Consider the following 19,941-nt stretch of genomic DNA (forward strand, 5'->3'; position numbering starts at 1 on the left):
CCCCCCAGTAGCTCCCTATAAATTTTAAGCACCCCCCATGCCTGGTGTCTCCTCATACACTGCAGAGAACAGCTGCAAGCTCAGAGGCTGGAAGTTACCCCAGCTGTCTCTGTGTACACCTCCTAGGGGTCCTTACCCAGGGCCGGGTCCCTCCACCCCTGAATAAAGAGATACAAAGAAGGTGACTAACCGCTCCAAATACTTTACAGTGTGCCACCTTCTGCAGTTCCCATGAAATCTCACCCCGAAATGCACCTCCCTCTTCTCCACTGCCAATCAATTGGCACCTGACCTGAGATTTACACCTGATGCTGCATTGTTCTCTTGCACTCTGCATGGGGACCTCCCACAGGCAGCCCCTGATGACCCAATGGGCCAGCTCTAGCATGGGAATACTGCACATAACCCCGTTGGTGGGCAGTTACTTTTCTGCAGCATGCCGGCAGGGGACAGGCTTTTCTAATCGGCTGTGGCTGCTTTCTAAAGAGAACCAACTGTAAGACTTTGCACACCTTTTGTTTTGATGCCCCTGGAATATATTCGCTGGTTTAAAAAAAAAAATCAGTCGGGCTTCAGAACTTTTAGACCAATGAAGGTGTCAGCAATTTTATGGAAGGAGGCCAAGGTGAGTAGGGTTGTTTTAGAAGTCTTTGTGGTTGGCCAGGTCATGGAATTACAGCATATGCTGAAAGTAGCGGACTTGTTGTACTTACTCTGAACAGTGGCGACATCTTTTTTCAGACTGATCCAAGAAGAAATTATGAAAACATTCGCAGATAGTGTCTATGTTGTCATGGCCTGCAATGGAAACATTTAGAAAGACCGGCGTTACTTAATATACGATGCAAACACTTTCTGAAGAATGCAATAGGTTAGATTATACATTTAAACAAAATACCATAGAACTGACCCTCAACTAAAGGTCTTTCGGCCAGTGCAATGTTGCCCACGGGTCCTTCCTCTTCTCCTTCAGTAGCAAGAGAAGGGGACTATGGGGCAGCACTTATGACAGCACTGAATGGTGTTCACATAATTATATGCAAGTATCTTGTGGTGCAGTAAAGCTGTGAGCTCAGGGTGCGTGTTGGCGCCAGACCATGGGTCCATGGGTCTCACGGGTGTAAGCTTGGGGGAAGTAGGTTGAATGATGCTGGTTGTCATCCAACCTATAAGACTGGGGACATGGTGGGACATAGTGGTGGGAAAATAGTACTGCAGCCAATAGCTCTGGAATTAAGGTGTGTAATGTTGGGGAGCTCACAGAACACTCGCACACGGTTTTTCATAAACCAAAAAGTCTTTATTCTTTTTCCAAAGGCAGACAACTAAGGAAGTCCAACATAAAACAGCTTGTCTTCACCATACCATATATTGGTTTACCAGTTTTCCAGTTGTGCCACACACTCAGTATCTCAGTCCTTTAAAGTTTTTCTCCTACAGCACTGCTGCTCATGCCTCAGGGCCACTGTCTGTTTCCTCCAGGCTCCCTGGCTGTTCCTGGTGTAGCTTCAACACACCACCTGCCTCGGCCCTCGTATGCCTCTAGAGCACACCACCTGCATCGGCCCTCGTATGCCTCCAGCACACACCACCTGCCTCGGCCCTCGTATGCCTCCAGCGCACAACACACACCCTCCTCTGAGCTCTGGTCTAGGCTCTTAATAAGGCTGCTCTCAGCCACCTGATCACCAGCAACACCTGACCTCAGGACTGGTGTCGGGGTTGTGTGGTGAGTTCCCACCCAGAACTCTAAGAACTCTCCATAGATCCAGATCCCAGCTACAATCCGGAAAAGCGGAACAAACTGAAAGGCCAGTTTCTTTCCTGCAAAACTAATTGCATTCTGGAACCTCTCAGTCCCTCTGGCTGAGAGTCCTGGGTGACCGTGTTGCCAGCATAATCCATGGCATTGCCACGTACTGCCACAGGTGATCATTCCTGCAAAAGCTTTTTTTCATTTTTTGGGGGCTCACTCGTCACTCTTTATGCCCTGATGAAGAGACCCTGCGTGGTCTCGAAACTTTGGCTCTTGTGATATGTGTGACGTCTATGTCCAATAAATGGACATGTTGGATTATTCTACTGAGTGCTGGTGATTCCTTTTCCTATATTGTGTCTGCACGGTGCCATCCGTGTTCATCACTACAAGCACCATTGTCTACATAGGCCTTGATTGTTGCAAGGTGTGCGGACGATTTCCCCTTCTATCCTATTTTTTCGGGGCTGACGTTTTTTTAAGATAAGATAAGCATACAAGATTCTTGTAGCAGTAAATCTCTATCATTGCTCCTTGCACTTAAAACTGAACTGAAAGTGTAACTTACACGCCATACGCTGGGTCCCATTCTCGCATGTGGTGCACTCCTCGCATGTGAAACTCCTGCCACTGAGTTGCTTAAAGTGACCAGCCGGGCACCCGCATCGAGTGTTCTTGTCCGCGGTGCAATTAGACAGCGCGATCTGACCGTATTCTGAAATAAAACATCAAATATCCATTATTCATAGCAATGAAAGTCTGCATTCACATTCGCAAATCTGCAGCAGCCTCCGTGTCCCTCCCATTAGTCAAGGCCATTGTGCAAAGCTTCTACGCCTTCCCGGCAGTGCAAACTTTTCTTCACGCCCCCATTCGCCAAGAACAATTAATATAGTGGGGTGGCTAGAGAAATGCCAACCCCACTTAAGAGCCAGTTAGGCTCCAGGTCAAGTGATTCCCTGTACTTAGTGTGCAGAGGGGAAGCCGCCGGTGCTGCATCCAGAAGATGACGGCTATCACTGTATGTAGTGTGGGCTACCACAGAGATTTTCAGCATCCCCAGCGGCCCCCCAGAGATCAGATATGGATACCTACCTCGAGCCAAGCTCAACCAATGTAAGTTTCCAAAAAGGATAATTTCTGAACCTCTGCTTTAATACATGGCAAAGGACCCCCAGAGCATTACGGGCTAGCTGAAAAGATAGCTCAGTAGACACTTCCTTAGTGTGCTCAGTGTGAGGGGAAGCAGCTGGAAGATCATGGCTATCACTGTATGCAGCATAGACTACTACAGTGATTTTCAGCATCCCTGGCGGCCCCCTGGAGTTCAGATATGGATACTTACATCGAGCCACGCTTGACCAATGTAAGTTTCCAAAAAAGATTATTTCTTGACTTGTGGTTTAAAAGAGAACATGGGGCAACCTTTTTTGCCCATAGTTCTGCTCAGGGTCAAGGGAGGACATATACCGTGACCTCTCGTGACCCAAAACCCATGATATAGTGGGCTATTGCCCGCTATTTGCTGAGAGTGCCGCAGCCAGGATGGATTCCGACAACACTGTAGAGATCCACCCAGCTGGCTGATTGACAGCTGGCTCTGCCTCTGCAGAGCCAGCTATGCCCGCCCCCCTCCCAAGTCCGTCCCTTCAGTCAGCGCTGGAGTATCAGAGAGGGGAGGAGGGAATCCCTGTGGAGAATGGTGACTGACAGTCACCGCTCTCTGCAGGGCGATGATCAGGAAGTGAGCGGACCGGTGGTAGGTTTTCGCTCACTTCCTGATCAATAGAGCCAACGTGGGACAGTTTCAATGCCACACGACGACTCTAACTATGGGAATGAGTGTAAATAACTCACCTCATAGTTCTCCTTTAATACATGACATAGGACCCCCAGAGCATTATGGGTTAGCTGAAAAGACAGCACAGTAGACACTGCCTCAGTGCGCAGTGGGGAAGCCACTGGACCTGCAGCCGGAAGATCACAGCTATCACTGTATGCAGCACAGACTGATTTTCAGCATCCCCAGCTCAACCCCCCCCCCCATCCCCCCCTCACCCCAGACATCAGATATGGATACTTACATGGAGACAAGCTCGACCAATGTAAGTTTCCCAAAAAAAAAACTTCTGTATTTCTGCTTTAATACATGACATACAGGGCACTATGGGTTAGCAGGAAACACAGCACCGCAGACACTCTCCGCTTTGAGGATGTTGAAACCTTTGGAACGAACATTCTGGTGAGGGATGAATCTCTGCACTGAATCATTCACGTGTATGTATAAGTTTTATCTTGAGCTATTGAGCTATGTAGACATCATATTTTTTTTTCAACAAAAGGGTAAATAGATTAAGGCAAAATGTTCATTTATTAATATTCTTTGCATCGGAGCCTGCAGTCTCAGAGTATTGAAACCGCGATCAGGTGGAATTATCCTTTAAATGTTAATATTGTGAAGATGAGTAGTTCGCCACTTTTACCTTCCACTGGTAAAGATAGGACACAGCTGTACTTACGTTGCAGGCAAGTGGTGCACGACAAGCAATCCTTTGAACGGTTTGGAATTTCCGTGTAGGTCCCAATGTCGCAGGGGACGCACTGCGTGGTCTGACCATCTCCGCTGCAGTCACCGGCCACCTTATAACCTAGAAGACAGAGCAAGCCATATATTACACACCAGAACATGAGAATTATCCTTACACGTTTAGCGCTTACAATCAACACCTATGTGTATCCATCATGGAGGGAGAAAAACGCCATCTTCACAGAGGAAATTAAAGAGGACCTGTCTCGTCGGAGGTGTGGCTATGGCTATGCTGTAGGCTGGTAAAATATATCATACAGTGCCATGGCCAGAAAAAAATTCCACTTTTAGAGTCATTTTTCAAATTTTTTTAATGCCTCTAAATAGCATTCTTTTGCAGCCAATGTGTCCATGCACATCGTGGAGTTTAGATCCGTATTTTAGAGCAGCGTTCAGGGGCATTTTAAATGCCCCAAACCTGCATTCAAGGAGGAGCTTATCAGTATAATTGATGCGCGTATGCGAATATCTGTGAACATTGTGGGGCGAATAATGCCAAAAACTAATATTCTAAATATATATTTTTCCTACTTCTAATGCAGTGTTGTAATAATACATTATGGCCGCTAGATGGAGTTTCCCAGTTCGAAGGTAGTGTGTTGCTGTAATAATGAAGTATGGCCACTAGGTGGAGCTGGAGTGCATAAGTAGTTTTTTTCCTGTTCACAAATGCTCAGCTGTGCTGAAGAGAAGTATCTCAGGATTGGAGCGGCGTTTGGCAGCATGGACGGCAGGAGAGGTAAGTATATGCTTCATTCTTTACAAGTGCTTCATTTATAGGCATTTCTAGTGTAGAGACAGGGTAGCTTTGTATAGTATTTCTAAAGTCAAATTTTTTTTTCATTTTAGTTTTAGATAGAATAGGGAAGGGGTAAAGCACAAGTGAACTTTTTTATTTGTCAGCCAAATTCTTTCCAGGTGCTTACTTAGCAGCCACAGCCGGAGTAGAAAAGCCGATCCCCTGCCGGCATGCTGCAGAGAAGGACCCTCGGTCTCTGTGTGGAAGCAGGGGTCTTTCTGCAGAGGTCCAGCAGGCACCCTGCTAAGTCAGGACCAGAGCTTTACAACCTGCAGGGAGCATGAGCATTGCTGATTGCACAGCTATAGGTCTGACGCAAAAAAGGGACCGCTGTATAGAGACCACTGTTTCCACACAGAGAGCAAGGGTCCTTCTCTGCAGCATGTTGGCAGGGGACCGGCTTCTCTACTCAAGCTGTGGCTGCTTTTTAGAGAAAACAAACTCTAACAAACAGCTGGTTTAAAAGAGATTTCTCTTCACTTCCTATATCCTAGAGACAACAGGAAGTGAAAAGAAAGTGAGGGAAAGATACCTTCTTGGACAGTTGTTACTTGAACAGGTGACACCATTGGAACATTTCCCCTCATCGCCTGTTTCAATTGTAAATTTTTGTTTTCCCACCACTTTCTGTCCTGGTGATGACGGGTCACTGGGACAGATAGAGACGGTGAATCTCCCCAGCAAGGACACAAACAAATCCCCCCCCCCCCCCTTAGAAACAAAAAATGGCCGGCACACAGGGCCGGATTTCCCACAAGGCCAACCAAGGCCGGGCCTCGGGTCAGCAGGCAGTAGAAGGGCAGCAAGGGTGTGGAATTCCTATCTCCCGATGCCCAGGCAGGACATGCAGTTCCGGGCGCCGGGCTGGTAGTTGTTTTCTACATTTAGCCCGGCTTTGGGCAAGCAGAGCTAAATGTACAGCGGGGAAGCCGCCACTTGTTTTGTACAAGTGATCTCGGTGATGATGCAGAGATCACTTGTATGCAGCCTGCAGGTCTACCATTCTCCATTGGGGGAAGGGGGGGGGGGGTTTGGGTAGGGGGGCACTTTGAGGAACATGGCCTTGGGGCAGCAGAGAAAGTAAATCCGGCCCTGCCGGCACACCACGGAGTCTATTCATAAAGGTTCACGCACAAGTTTCTCCATGGATTCTCACATTACTCCCAATGGAATCCAATTAGAAAAATGGAAGAAAGTAGGGATGCACAGATACTTTTCGAGTACCAGTGCAGATACTTGGCATTTTCATGAGAACTACCAGGGTTGCAGCGGTTGCAGCTGGGACCGGGCTCTTGCGCTCCTCCACTGTCCTGAAATCATTAGTCTGTATTGTTTTAGAAAAACTGTCACATGACAATAAATAAAAATGTATCAGTACTGGTACTTGTAAGTACTCGGCAAGTACCAGTACTCATACTCGCAAAACTGGTATCTGTGCATCAATTTATTTATATGTATAAAAACAATACATTAAAACAGAGATGTACAAATCCCAGGAGCTCCGTGTGCTCCTTACAAATGACAGCGGCCTCCTAACTTTTTAATTTTTCTCTAGTCTAGTCTTGGAGCTCAAAAGTATCGGTACATGTACTTGTACTTGTACCGAGTACTGTACTTGGTATCTGTGCAACCCTAGAAGAAAGCTGTGGGCATCCTGCATGAAAACCTTTATAAATAGAGCCCCCCGAAGAGTTTCTCGGATTTGCACACATGCTCATCATGTTCATGATAGACAATACGCAGGACCGGGAGGCTTTTGGCCAAGAAGAATGGACAGCTTTGCCACACGAGAAAATAAAGGACCTCATTGACAATATAACAACAGCCTGCGAGTCGTCATGGATACCAGCGCGGGTAATAGGTGATATAACATGAAGAGCGGGGTTCTTACCTGCTAGGCATTTGTTACAGCAGTAGTTGCGTTTTCTTGGCTTGTACTCGTGGTCGTTGCAGGTTGCTGTCACGTTGTCCTTCTCTGCTCTTTTCCATCTACGGGAAGATGTGTTGAAGCCGACCGGCTCGCCATGGATCAGCAGAGCGTTTGGAAGAGGGATATTCAAAGCCTGGTATGCAACGGGGAAAACCCACAAGAAGGAAACCTGGAAAATATACAAATATCTATGAAGGGGGTGTCAATGTCTTCCCAAATTACTTATATATCATATCGCCATCATGTACAGCCCATAAAACATTAAACCTCTTAGATGTTCTTGGGATTATTGGACAGGTCATCTACTGTAAAATTACATTTGGGGTTGAAGTGACACTAAACTCAGGAGTTAAATCTTAAAAATATATTCAAGAACCTGAACTATTAATAACAATGTATCTTATTTGTGTGTCACTCGGCTGTAGATCCTCCAATCATCTCTGAATTGGTGCTGACACTGTCCTTCCTTCTGGAGGGGGGCTACGTCTGTTCCCCATGGTCCCTGTGTGCGTTGTAAAGTAGTCACCGCTCCAAGCTCAAGTGATGGACTACAATCTCATGTTTAGTTTACTAATTTGTATTGAGATTGTAGTCCATCCTGGGAGCCAGCTTGGAGCGGTGACTACATTACAACATACACAGGGACCATGGGGAACACAAGTAGCCCCCCTCCAGAAGGAAGGACAGTGTCGGCACCAATTCTGAGACAATTGGAGGATCTACAGCCGAGTGATACACAAATAAGACACATTGTTGTTAATACTTAAGGTAACTTAATGTATTTTTAGGATTTAACTCCTGACTATAGTGTCACATTCAGTGGCGTCACAAGGGGGGAGGGGTGCGGCCCGCACTGGGTGACACCATCAGAGGTTGTGACACCATAATGAATCACAGTCAGTTCTGAAAAGTCAGGTACTCGGCCATGGACCGAGTGCCCAACAGCTGTACAAGAAAGGAGGGGACCTCACGGTATACCTTATGCCACCGCATAAACGTCCCCTCCTCTCTGTGCCAGTGTCCATCACTGAGATGGCCGCCGGCAGTTAACTGTGCATGACGCCAATACATTAAGTCTAAAGCAGAGGGAAAAGATCATGCGGATGAATGTCCAGGGCCCCTTGCTTATATCAATCTTTTAGATTGTATGCCCTCAGGGGAAGGGCCCTCCTTACCATATTGTCTTGAATTGTATTGTGATTGTAATGTCTTCCTTATATTGTAAAGCGCTGCGCAAACTGTTGGCGCTCTATAAATCCTCTATAATAATAATAATAATTACGGGTCCTAAGGGTGCCCACTATATAGGGGTCGGGGGATCCTTTTACTATTGCTCCTAGACATATAAGGAACTGTTTTTCCTGTCACGTATCTTCAATTCAGAGTTAACAGTGATTGATGGCCCTAGAATCATCTCCCTCACTCCAATGCTCACGGCAATATGTAACATGTGTGCCACAATTGTCGTTTATGCATGCAGTAGCACCCAATGCGTATTGGGTGTGTCAGCGGGGGTGGAGAGCTTTTAAAAAATGTTTGTGTTATTTTATTTTTATATCACTTACATTTTTTATAAGCTCCCCATGTGACAGTACAGAGAAAGTGACAGGTCCTCTTTATGGAGACACCAGGGGTCCATTAGACTCCCAAATGTCCCCTATGGACTGCACTGAAGCTGATGAAGCACAGACTGTGCTTCGCTAGCTTCTTCTCCGGCCATAGGAGGCCAGAGAAATGACAGCCTGCAAACCGGAAGTGACAAAATCATCGCCACTTCCGGGTTCTGTAACTAGAGGGGGAGAGCAGCCAGTGGAAGTGTGCTGATCTCCCTCCGATGCAGCCAGAGACACATGCCATGTCAGTCCTGGGCTTGCATGAGGGACCCAGGATGGACGTCAGTGGCGGCGGACGGCGCTGTGGCACCCTAGTCAGCAGCGTACAACTGATTGGGCGGCTCTACAGCAGTGGTGTCACATTGGAGGGGTGACACCAAAATGACTGACAGTCATTTTGGTGTTACCCCCCTCTAAAAAGTCGGGCACTCGGTCTCAAGGACCGAGAGCCCGACACTTGCTCGAGAGAGAGGAGGGGACCCGGCGGCATACCTTATCCCGCCGGGTGACGTCCCCTCCTCTCACTGCCGGCGTCCATCACCAAGATGGCCGCCGGCAGGTAACAGCGCACCGCGTGTACGTGATGACGTCACTGCGGGGTGTCACTCCTTCCCCGCACTGGGTGTCACCCCGCCTCGGGACGCCTCTGCTCTACAGCTGCCTGATCACTTGTATGTGAAAGGCGGCACCTGCTACCAATACCAAGATCACGGCTGCTGCAGTACGAGGACTCATATGCTGTATATACGCAGTGACACCAAGGAGGTCTCAGAATGTGTTGCGGGATACAGAGTTACATTTATTGTCTGTTTTATCTGTCTGGAGCTCAGCTTTAAAGGAGAACTATGAGGTGAGTGATTTTCATAGTTGGAGCCGACGTGTGACAATGAAACTGTCACACGTCAGCTCAATAGATCGGGAAGTGAGCGAACACATACCGTCGCTCGCTCACTTCTCGATCATCTCGCTGCAGAGAACGGTGACTGTCACTCACGGCTCCCTACAGGGATTCCTCTCCTCCCAGCTTCGATCCTCCAGAGCTGACTGGTGTAACGGACGCGGGAGGGGGCGGGTACAGCTGGCTCTGCTTCTAGATAGGCAGAGCCAGCTGTCAATCACGCAGCTGGGTGGATCTCGACAGTAATGTATATCGCGGACTACAGCTCGCGGTCTCAGTATACCGCGAGCTGTAGTCCGCGATATACTGAGCTTTGGTTCACGGGAGGACGCTAGTTTGTGTCCTCCCGTGACCCTGAGGAGAACTATGGGGAAAAGCCTTAACCCCATAGTTCTCCTTTAAGTAGCCTCACACAGTGCCAAGCAGAGCACCCTGCACTGATGAGATGCTAGAGGATGAAACAGATCTGGCCACGAGTGGGTGTTCAGTCTAAGGGTAAACCCGCTCAATGCTCTATCAAACCGCTGCATGAGGCATTCATAGGATGGGATGTCATGTACTTCTGGGAAAGAAACCACAAGTAGCCACTTCTTTCAAGAGCCAAATGTTTCAGTTTCCCATGAAGCGCAGCCTAGAAGTCTCTTGGCATGAAACGTATTGCTTTAGTGAAAACAATTAAAAACTGTTCTGGCAAAACAATAACATACAATACAAGGAAGTCGTCGAATAACTGCGCAGGAAATATTGTTAGTGTTTGCTGGTTTCATCTGCCAAGAGGATCTGTAATTTTGCTCCTCCAGTTCTAAAGGTTTACACAGCTCTGCCACACAGCACAGCCCTGTCTGGGAGGGCGGGAGACCTGGGTCGTCTCTGGTGCAGATAACACTTACAGTGGGATGATAATGAGGTCCGATGAACAACAAACTGAGTGGGGAAGATGCGGAGGGTTGTACTGAACACGGTGCCACCCTCATTTCTCCACAATTCATGAAAATGGTCAGATTTAGATCTCATGTGTTTGGTGGAGAGGTGACACATTTCATATAACAACCTCACTAGGACAACCAGATCAAGACACATTGACACCAAGCAGATCAGCTTGAGCTGAACGCATAAACAGGTTAGCCGGATCGGCACAAGACTCTTAATGAACCCCTGTGGTAAATGGCGGTCGTAAGTCAGAGACTCAATGCAGCCCTGACGTAAAAACCATTTAGACGCAATATGCATCTTTAGGTCTGGTTTCATATGACCTGCAACTGCACTTTCAGAGCTCATGCACACGGGCCCCTTGGGCTGTACAATGTAAAATTCGGGCATATCTCCATGCCTGGGAGTCACAGGTCCTGGGCGCAGCCACTTATAGAAATCAATGGCTGTGTGCAGCAGCTGTACATGGTATACGTTGGTACTTGCATAAACACGCGCATGCACATGAACCTACAACCTCGAATGCAGACAGCCAGTGTTCGGGGTTGTACGTCTGTGCACAAGCAAGAGTTCATGGCATGTACCAGCATACAGTCATTGATTTCTATGGGCTGTATGCAGTCCCTATGGCTTCCGGGCGCTCCAATTTAACATTGCATTACCCCAAGCGCCCATGTGTACGAGCTCTCATACATCTCTCTCAACTCCCAATTCTATTCATATTCTGTCATTTAAACTCTGAGGGAGTTACATTCATAAAGAGTGATTACAATGATATATGAGAATATCAGTAAGACACCAAACATGCCTATGCTGCAATGCCCCGCAGGTGAATGCGACACGTCACACCTTCTCAGTAAGACATACGTAAGATTCATATTGGTCTCTTTCAATTCCTGATTTCATTCTGTTCAATAATATGTTGGTCGTTGGATTGCAAAACCTTCCGTCTGGAAATGTAGTTATTATAATCAGGGGGTGTCTGGCGAGCATCATCAAATATTCTCCAGCCCCTTCACTACACCCCTCTGATCCTTTGATTGGTTACATTAATTCTGTAAACTTCCTCGACAGGGACCAGAAAAGATGGCGGCATTTGCAGCTCAGTACTTCTTGTTCCCATCAGAACTATGAAGGAGTGCTAAGGGTCATTAAAGTGAGCTGGCAATAGGGCTGCAACAACTAATCGATTATAATCGATTATGAGAATAGTCGGCAACTATTCTCATTAGGGATGCACCGATGCCGATACCAGTATCGGTGCCGATGCCTAGCCCGATACTTCTTGTATCAGGGAGCCGGCAGTGCGTCATTACACGCTGCCCGGCTTCCTGATTGGCCGGGAAGCCGGCTCCATGCTTTCTCATCACATAGTGGCGAGAAGCATGGGGACGAATTCCCGACTAATCAGGAACCAGTCATTACACGCCGCCTGGCTCCCTGAATGGGACTTCCGGTACTCGGTATTCGGTATCGGCGAGTACCAACATTTTTTTATCGGTACTCCTACTCGATACCAAAATACTGGTATCGGTGCATCCCTAGTTCTCATTATCGATTAGTTGGTTGCAGGGAGAGAGAGATTTTTTTTAATGCAACTAATCGATTAATCGAAAAAATAATCGGGCAACTAATCGATTATGAAAATAAGCCCTAGCTGGCAACTCTGATAAATCAGACAAATAAATTACTCTGTATGAAACCAAGGATCTGGCAAACTTTGTGTGGGAAGGTCAGAGACACGGGCCTCCAGAAAAGAGAGAGTATGATACCGCTTCTATTGCATGAAGATCCAATCTGACATTTGGCAGGGCCGCTTTAAATTCGCATCGCCCCCCCCTCCCCCCTTCACATCGCAGCTGACATTTTTAAACAGGCCATCGTCGAAAATGTATGTGAGAAGAGAGGCAAGAATGACTAATATAACACATTCATAGTCTACTACGCACAGCTATAATTAATCTAGCGAGTGTGAGTGGGTGAGCGGATTGGGTAGCCACAGCGTTCGGTCCTGGGGAGGGGGCGGGGAGATCCTGCGTAAAATGTATTTGCAACATTTTATTCAGTAATTAACTAAAAGGAAAACATTGTTGCCTATATCCCGAACCGTCTTCCCTGTAGTATGGCTGGGATCACACGTTTACTCATCGGTGCTTTGCATTCATTTACGTGTGCTGACCCACATTTTTTGTGTGTGCGTTGCACTAGGGTAGTCATAGTTACGCAGTCAGTCAACCTGATCTCTTATCGGAATGTCATTCTAACAATTTACAGAAAATGGCTGGAGGAATTTGTGACACATAGAGATGAATTCCCTTGTGAAACGCGTACTCAACCGGACAGCCACTCTCACGGGTTGACTGAATCTTCCTTGGTCCTGGTCCTCTGGTACCAGGGTAAGACCTTTCTGTTCCTGCCAAGTGGGTTCCTGTCCTTACCTGGTCACTCTTCCCTCCGTGGGCCCCCTTTGTGACGCAGTCCACGCTATACAGTATATATTATTCATGGTCTTTATAGATGTCCACCAGATCTCGTGAGAACTTCCCCAAGATGGCACCCAGTTTCCATGGCAGAGGACACTTTAGTCATATCCTGGGCTCTCTCTTGTGCTAGTAGTAAGCCGCGGTCATACAACCACTCTGTTTCCTACTGAGAGTGAAGAGGAAGTGATTTGGTGTTTCGAAGACTCTCTGCATCACTCCTCAACCATGACAACCCAATGGAGCGTCACCATCACCCCTTAGGTAAAGCAAGATGATCAATGGTGATAGCAACATTAGCAACAAACTCTTTACGATTAATTCCATAACAAAGACCTGAAATTGGGGGCGGGGGGGGGGGAAATTCCAGCACAAGGGGAGAAGGGGGTTCTTCTCAGTAAGAGCGGTTAGGGTCTGGAACTCGTTGCCACAAGCAGTGATTTCAGCTAAGAGTGTGGAATCATTCAAGAAGCTTTTGGACGATTCCCTGAGAGACCGTAATACACAGGGATACAGGTACTCTTACGAATGAGATGATACATGGACCTATACATACACACACATCAGCAATAGGTTGGATTTGATGGACTTAGGTCTTTATTCAACCTCAAATACTATGTAACTATGTAATAGCCGAGCCGCCTATCCCACCTGCAGTGCGTTGCTAAGTCTAGATTCCAGTGCGTTGCTAAGTCCAGATTCCAGTGTGTTGCTAACTCCAGAGTCCAGTACGTTGCTAAGTCCAGAAAAAGTGTGTTGCTAAGTCCAAAGTCCAGTGCGTTGCTAAGTCCAGAGTCCAGTACGTTTCTAAGCCGAGATTCCAGTGCATTCCTATGCCCAGATTCCAGTGCATTCCTATGTCCAGATTCCAGTGCATTCCTATGTCCAGATTCCAGTGCATTCCTATGTCCAGATTCCAGTGCGTTGCTAAGTCCAGAATCCAGTGTATTGCTAAGTCCAGAGCCCAGTACATTGCTAAGTCCAGAATCCAGTGTATTGCTAAGTCCAGAGTCCAGTACATTGCTAAGTCCAGAGATAAGTGCGTTCCTATGTCCAGATTCCAGTGCGTTACTAAGTCCAGAGTCCAGTGCGTTGCTAAGTCCAGAGTCCAGTGCGTTGCTAAGCTCAGAGTACATGTATTGCTATGTCCAGAGTCCAATTCATATACGGTTCTGCATTGCTGTATAATGTATTGCTGGGATTTGTAGTCCCCCTACAGCCGGTGTCATTCTACATTAGAGTGTAAGCTCCTCTTTACAGAGACTGATGTGACTGGCTCAGTGTTCTCTGTACAGCTCTGTGGTATATGTCAGAGCTATATAAATGTATAATAATAGTGTGAGACTGTGTGGGGACATTAGAGTGTAAGCTCCTCTGTACAGAGACTGATGTGACTGTGGGGGGGACATTAGAGTGTAAGCTCCTCTGGTGCAGAGACCACCTGGGGAGTTGGGGGACCAGTGGTCCGCTCCCACCCCCCCCCCACTCTTGGGAGGGGGTTCCCAAAATAAAATCTTGCACCAGGGCTCTTTATTCCTTAGGTTCGCCACTGCATGCAACCATCACCTGAGTGAATGCAGACAGGAAGTGGCTGCTAAGAGGCTGCAGGAGATCAGCATTACTTATGATAATAATGGCATTTGTATACGGTACACGGTGCTTTAGAAAACTCAAAGCCATTCATTTGGGGTTTACACCTAATTTAAATCGTGCAACAAACCCGCTGAGGTCAGAGCTGTAACAAGCCATTGGATGCGGTGACACATCTCTGTACTTTAGAATCTGCGATATTAAATATATCCGCCATCTTGCAAAGATCGCAATCCTGACCATAGAACAGGCAGTGATTGATTCACTGCACATTCACCACGGCCAATCACCGCCTAAGCCAGAGGAAACAAGCGGCTGCAGTAAAGTAGACATAATCCTTAACTGGATGACAATTAGGCTGCTGAGGTGCTGCGTATCATAAACAATTGCCAAGTTTTTACCCCAACAAACACAGTTCCCTCCATCTTAGTGCTGCGGATCTACTGCAGCCTCTTTCAGCCACATCCTGTCTACATGCACTTGCTCCACCGTCGGCTGCGCGCCATTGCGGAGGGGAGGGAGGTGAACGCTGATCGGCGGGGATCAGGAAAGTAAATCTGCTCCAGTCCCTAGACAAAAATGAGCACTTAACCCTTACAGTGCCAGGGTAGCCCCAATAAAAAGTTTTTTTTTCTTTGCTTGCCCAGGGTGTATGTAAACCCCAAATATATTTTTCAGTATAATTCACTGTATACAGTTGTCTTAAACTTTCCGGAGATCCTGCCAGTAACGGCACTTCCTGTTGCCTAGCAATTACCAGCAGTGTTGTCAGGCAACATGTAAGCTGCTTCAGTTACCGGTTGGTCTGTTTTATCAGATAGGAAGCCCAATGGCCAACTGAAGGAGCCTGCATGGCACTGACTGCACTGACAGTCATTTTGGTGTCACCCCCTCTGAAAAGTCATGGACCGAGAGGCTGGCAACTGCACGAGAGAGGAGGGGACCCGGCGGATTACCTTATCCCACCGGATGAACATACCCTCCTCTCTCTGCCGGCGTCCATTATCAAGATGGCCGCCGGCAGGTATCACCAAGATGGCCACGCATGCGCGATGACACAATCGTGCATGTGTGTGGTGACGTCACGAACATGCGCGATGACGTCACAGAGGGGTGTCACCCGGTATCTGCTCCAGATGACATCCGGCCTCGGGATGCCCCTGCTGACAACCCTGCTGCTACCGGTATTAGGGTTGCCACCTTTTCTTCAAGCGAAACCCAAAAAACTCTAGCGACGCACGGACATTTTTTTTGGAGAATGAGTTTTGGCTTATTCATATTTAAATATCACAGTTGAGACTATTTTCAGTGCGGGGCCAGTAGCCCCCTTATTATTTTGGTTGCCCCTGTCTCCCTGACATCTTGTGTCCGAGTTTCTGCTGCCATGAAACCCGGACACAGCATTCAAAACCCGGACTGTCCTAGTGAATCCTGGACAGGTGGCAACCCTAGCTGCTATGTGCAAGGCAGCGGTTTAGCGTTGTCAGCCTGCAACAGGAAGTGCTTTTACTAGCAGGATCTTCAGGTACTAAACTTTGCAACGGAGTCACCAAAAATGTTCCATATAGTGTACTCCATGATGCCAAACAAAAAAAAAAAATAGATGCATCCGGGGTGGGCAACTCCTGCCCTCCACCTGTTGTGGAACTACAACTCCCATGAGGCATTGCAAGACTCTGACAGTCACAGGCATGACTCCCAGAGGCAGAGGCATGTTGGGATTTGTAGTTAAAGCACAGCTGGAGTGCCGGAGTTGGCTATCCCTGACATACACTATACCACATTTTCAGTGGCATTTTTCACACATACTCCAACGCACGTGCCGTGTAGTGCATTACAATGCACAGATGGGGACCATGTAATGTGTGCAGCCAGCATTCTACAGATCTATGTACTGCACCTAAAACAGGGGCATTTCCCACAACAAAGAGGGATCGGAGCCCAGGACAGGGGCCGGTCCTTTCTAATTTGGGATCTGTTATTTTTGCCCCCATATTAAGGGCCCGTTTACCCTTGTGCATGGAGGTGTTCACGTTGCTGTGTCACCATTCATTAGAAGTGACACCCCAATGCAATTAGGCAATGCACCGTCGTGTGCCGGGGCTCGCTGCTTTACGAATTTTGCTGCGCGTCGCATTTCTTATGATGTGTTGGTGTGTCAGCTAGGGTTGCCACCAGTCTAGGATTCACCTGTACAGTCCAGTTTTTGAGTCCTGTGTCCGAGTTTCAGGCCAGCTGACACCCAGACACTTTAAATTTTTTTAAAGGTTTCAGGAAGACGGAAGAGGAGATGTGCGCTCCCGCGGCTCACAAGAAGGCTGCGAGGTCCCCAGCAAGTGTGGGACCTTGACAGCCTTCCTGCGAGCCACAGGCACATGTAAACAGGTGCCGGCCTGCACATCTCCTCCTACGTCTTCTTCCTGACACCACGCTGCCCGCCTCAAGACCCCTGGTGAGACACCGCACAGCACTCCTCAAAGTCTGCATAGCCCACATAGCCACCTGACAGTATACATAGCCCATCTGAGAGCCTGCACAGCCTCCTAACAGCCCGCACAGCCCACCTGAGAGCCTCCACAGCTCATCTGAGAGTCCGCAGAGTCCACCTGAGAGCCAGGACAGACCTGGTGAGAGCCCGCACAGGCCACCTGAGATCCTGTAGACATCAGGAAGCCACCCCGGAACAACACATATGTCGCTTGATATTTATTTTGTATTGCTGTATAAGGTATTGCTGGAACTTGTTGTCCTTTATAGCCGGTCTCCTTATAACCTCCCCTGGCTGTCTCTTCTTGCTCTTTCTCCTGGCTGCCTCCCCTCTATATGCTAGATCGTTCGGGTTTCACCTGAAGAAATGGTGGCAGCCCTAGTGTCAGCAGCCCAATGATCTGTCATGATTCAATGCACGGTAAGGTGCAATAACCCACAAAAAATGACAAAAATGCTCAGCATTGGTGTAATAAGCCCTGGAGTTAGAAATCGTGTGCTCCAGCCGGCAGTAGGGGGGGTTAGTGGCCCGGCGTGACACAATCTGTACTCTGTGCTGGGCCGTGTCATCTCAGGGTTTCCAGTAAAAGAGATTTCCTAATCCAGGAAACGCAAACTCGTTCTGCAACAACTGCTAGAAAGAACCGGCCGCAGATACCGACAACATGCAGCTCAACATTTCCATACCAAAGACACACACACACGAGGAAATATTACTGTCTGTGCCGCTTTGTTTTATTATCGGGCACCCAAAACCCTCCGTTTAATAACGGGGAGATTGTAGAACATCGATGATAAAAGAAAAAGTAACGACGTTCTTTGTTCTTCGGAATGATAAAATATCACTTCCTCTTTTTCTCCTGAAACTCTTTTATATAATGTTTATGATGCAGGAACATTATTTTATCGGACGTTTTATATTTCCGGAGGAGCATGGAATGAATCCTATTTCAGGAATTTCCTGAAACTGTTTTAAAATCTGCCAATCTGGCGCACAATAATCACAATAATCAGCGCGGCCAATCCGGCGCCTTCTAGTTACTGGGGAACTACGAGTTTTAGTTGATTGCTAGGACTTGTTGTGGCCCCTCTGCAATTAGGATCTCAAGAGCAGCCCCCCCCAACCCCCTTGTCTTGAATTGTTTTGTAGCTGTACTGTCTCCCTTTATTTTGTAAAGGGCTGCGCAAAATGTTGGCGCTGTATAATTCAAAACAATACAGCAATACAGTACAGTGATCTACACTGTCAGCAACGGTGTTTGTCAAATGAAATCAACATTTATCTTGTTTGGAAACCTCAGTGAATGCCGTGAACGACCTGAATCACTGGAGGCATTCCTTTTGAGATGGACTTTAGAGAGGCAGAGGGGCCCCCCCTTTTGCTGTGCGGGCCCTTACATACATATGATTCTCACGGTTCTACTCGCACCTGATACTTTTAAGACGACATTAAACTCCGGAGTTAAATCTTAAAAATACATTCAAGTACCTTAACTATTAACAACAATGTATCTTATTTATATTGTAAAGCTCTGCGCAAACTGTTGGCGCTATATAAATCCTGTATGATAATAATAATTTGTGTATCACTCGGCTGGAGATCCTCCAATCATCTCTGAATTGGTGCTGACACTGTCCTTCCTTCTGGAGGGGGGCCACTTTTGTTCCCCATGGTCCCTGTCTGTGTTGTAAAGGAATCACCGCTCCAAGCTCGCTCCTGGGATGGACTACAATCTCAGTACAAATTAGGAAACTAAACATGAGATTGTAGTCCATCCCGGGAGGGAGCTTGGAGCGGTGACTACTTTACAACACACACAGGGATCAAGGGGAACAAAAGTAAATGTAACTTAACACGTAGCACCTGTAACAGTATCTAATTTGTGACAAGCAGAGCTGAACCTTTACTCACCACAAGGAAAAGGGCTCTCATTTTCGAGGCTTCCCCAGCGTTCAAATTATTTCCACCGTACAGTCGGAAAGGCGCTTTTGCACATTTTTCCCGAAAACTCGTTCAACAGCGAGCCACGAAAAACGTCTGAGGGGCGACGGTGCTCCTTAAAGGGAACTTTTAAAGGGCATTCTTCATATTCCTGGGTGGGTTTCCTTTCCTTGACTCTAAAGGGTGGTAGCAGAGTTTAAAGTTTAGATACCAGCAATGTGCGTCCGCCTGTTCCCTCTTCTCCTTCCTGCCTAGTCTCCTGTGTATGTCCCCCCTCTCCTTCCCCTCGCTCTCTGGTGAAGGCCCCTCCCTGATACTCTCTGCATCCCAGCGTCAGAAACCAGCAAAGCCTATGAAATCAGGAAATGACAGAAGTAGAAGGGAGTCACCAGGTAGCGAGGGCGGTGCGTAGAATGACAGGGGAAGGGGAGAGAAGAGATCAAAGGCGAAACTATGCTAACATGTACTTATGTTGCAAACATAGACTGGAGAGAATTGTGACGGGGACAATACGTTGGATTACTTTTATTCGCTTAAAGCGTAGAAATAAAAAAAACACACAAAATCCATCAGTTGCCTTTAGAACCTTATTTCTAGTTTAGATGATTCGCTATTAATGGCGACCACAAAGGTGTCAATAAATATATACACTGAGTGGCCAGATTATTATATATACTGAGTGGCCAGATTATTATGACCACCTGACGTTTGTAGGCAAGCTATAATTTTGTGCTGAAGTTGCTAGAGGGCCAGACCATTATACAGGTGAAACTCGAATAATTAGAATATCGTGCAAAAGTAATTGCAGTAAGTGCTGCAAAAGGGGCCCAAACCAAGTACTGAGTACATATGCATGCTTGTACTTTTCAGAGGTCCGATATTGTTCTATGTACAATCCTTGTTTTATTGATTGCATGTAATAATCTACT

General features: G+C 47.3%; 1 protein-coding gene across 1 annotated transcript in view; it reads right to left on the minus strand.

Moving 5' to 3' along the window:
- TNFRSF1A (TNF receptor superfamily member 1A) overlaps window positions 1-19,087 on the minus strand; it is a 24,393-nt gene extending 5,306 nt beyond the window's left edge. Inside the window, exons 1-5 of the mRNA XM_018567361.1 lie at window positions 18,983-19,087; window positions 7,034-7,241; window positions 4,276-4,404; window positions 2,325-2,471; window positions 714-798 (exon numbers count right to left, since the gene is read on the minus strand). Of these exons, the coding sequence (XP_018422863.1) occupies window positions 714-798; window positions 2,325-2,471; window positions 4,276-4,404; window positions 7,034-7,241; window positions 18,983-19,003 (590 nt within the window). The 5' untranslated portion in view covers window positions 19,004-19,087. The remainder of the gene's footprint in view (window positions 1-713; window positions 799-2,324; window positions 2,472-4,275; window positions 4,405-7,033; window positions 7,242-18,982) is intronic.
- Window positions 19,088-19,941: the final 854 nt, after the last annotated feature.

Source organism: Nanorana parkeri, unplaced genomic scaffold (assembly GCF_000935625.1).
Source record: "Nanorana parkeri isolate BGI_ZX_2015 unplaced genomic scaffold, ASM93562v1 scaffold1037, whole genome shotgun sequence".
Classification (NCBI taxonomy): domain Eukaryota; kingdom Metazoa; phylum Chordata; class Amphibia; order Anura; family Dicroglossidae; genus Nanorana; species Nanorana parkeri.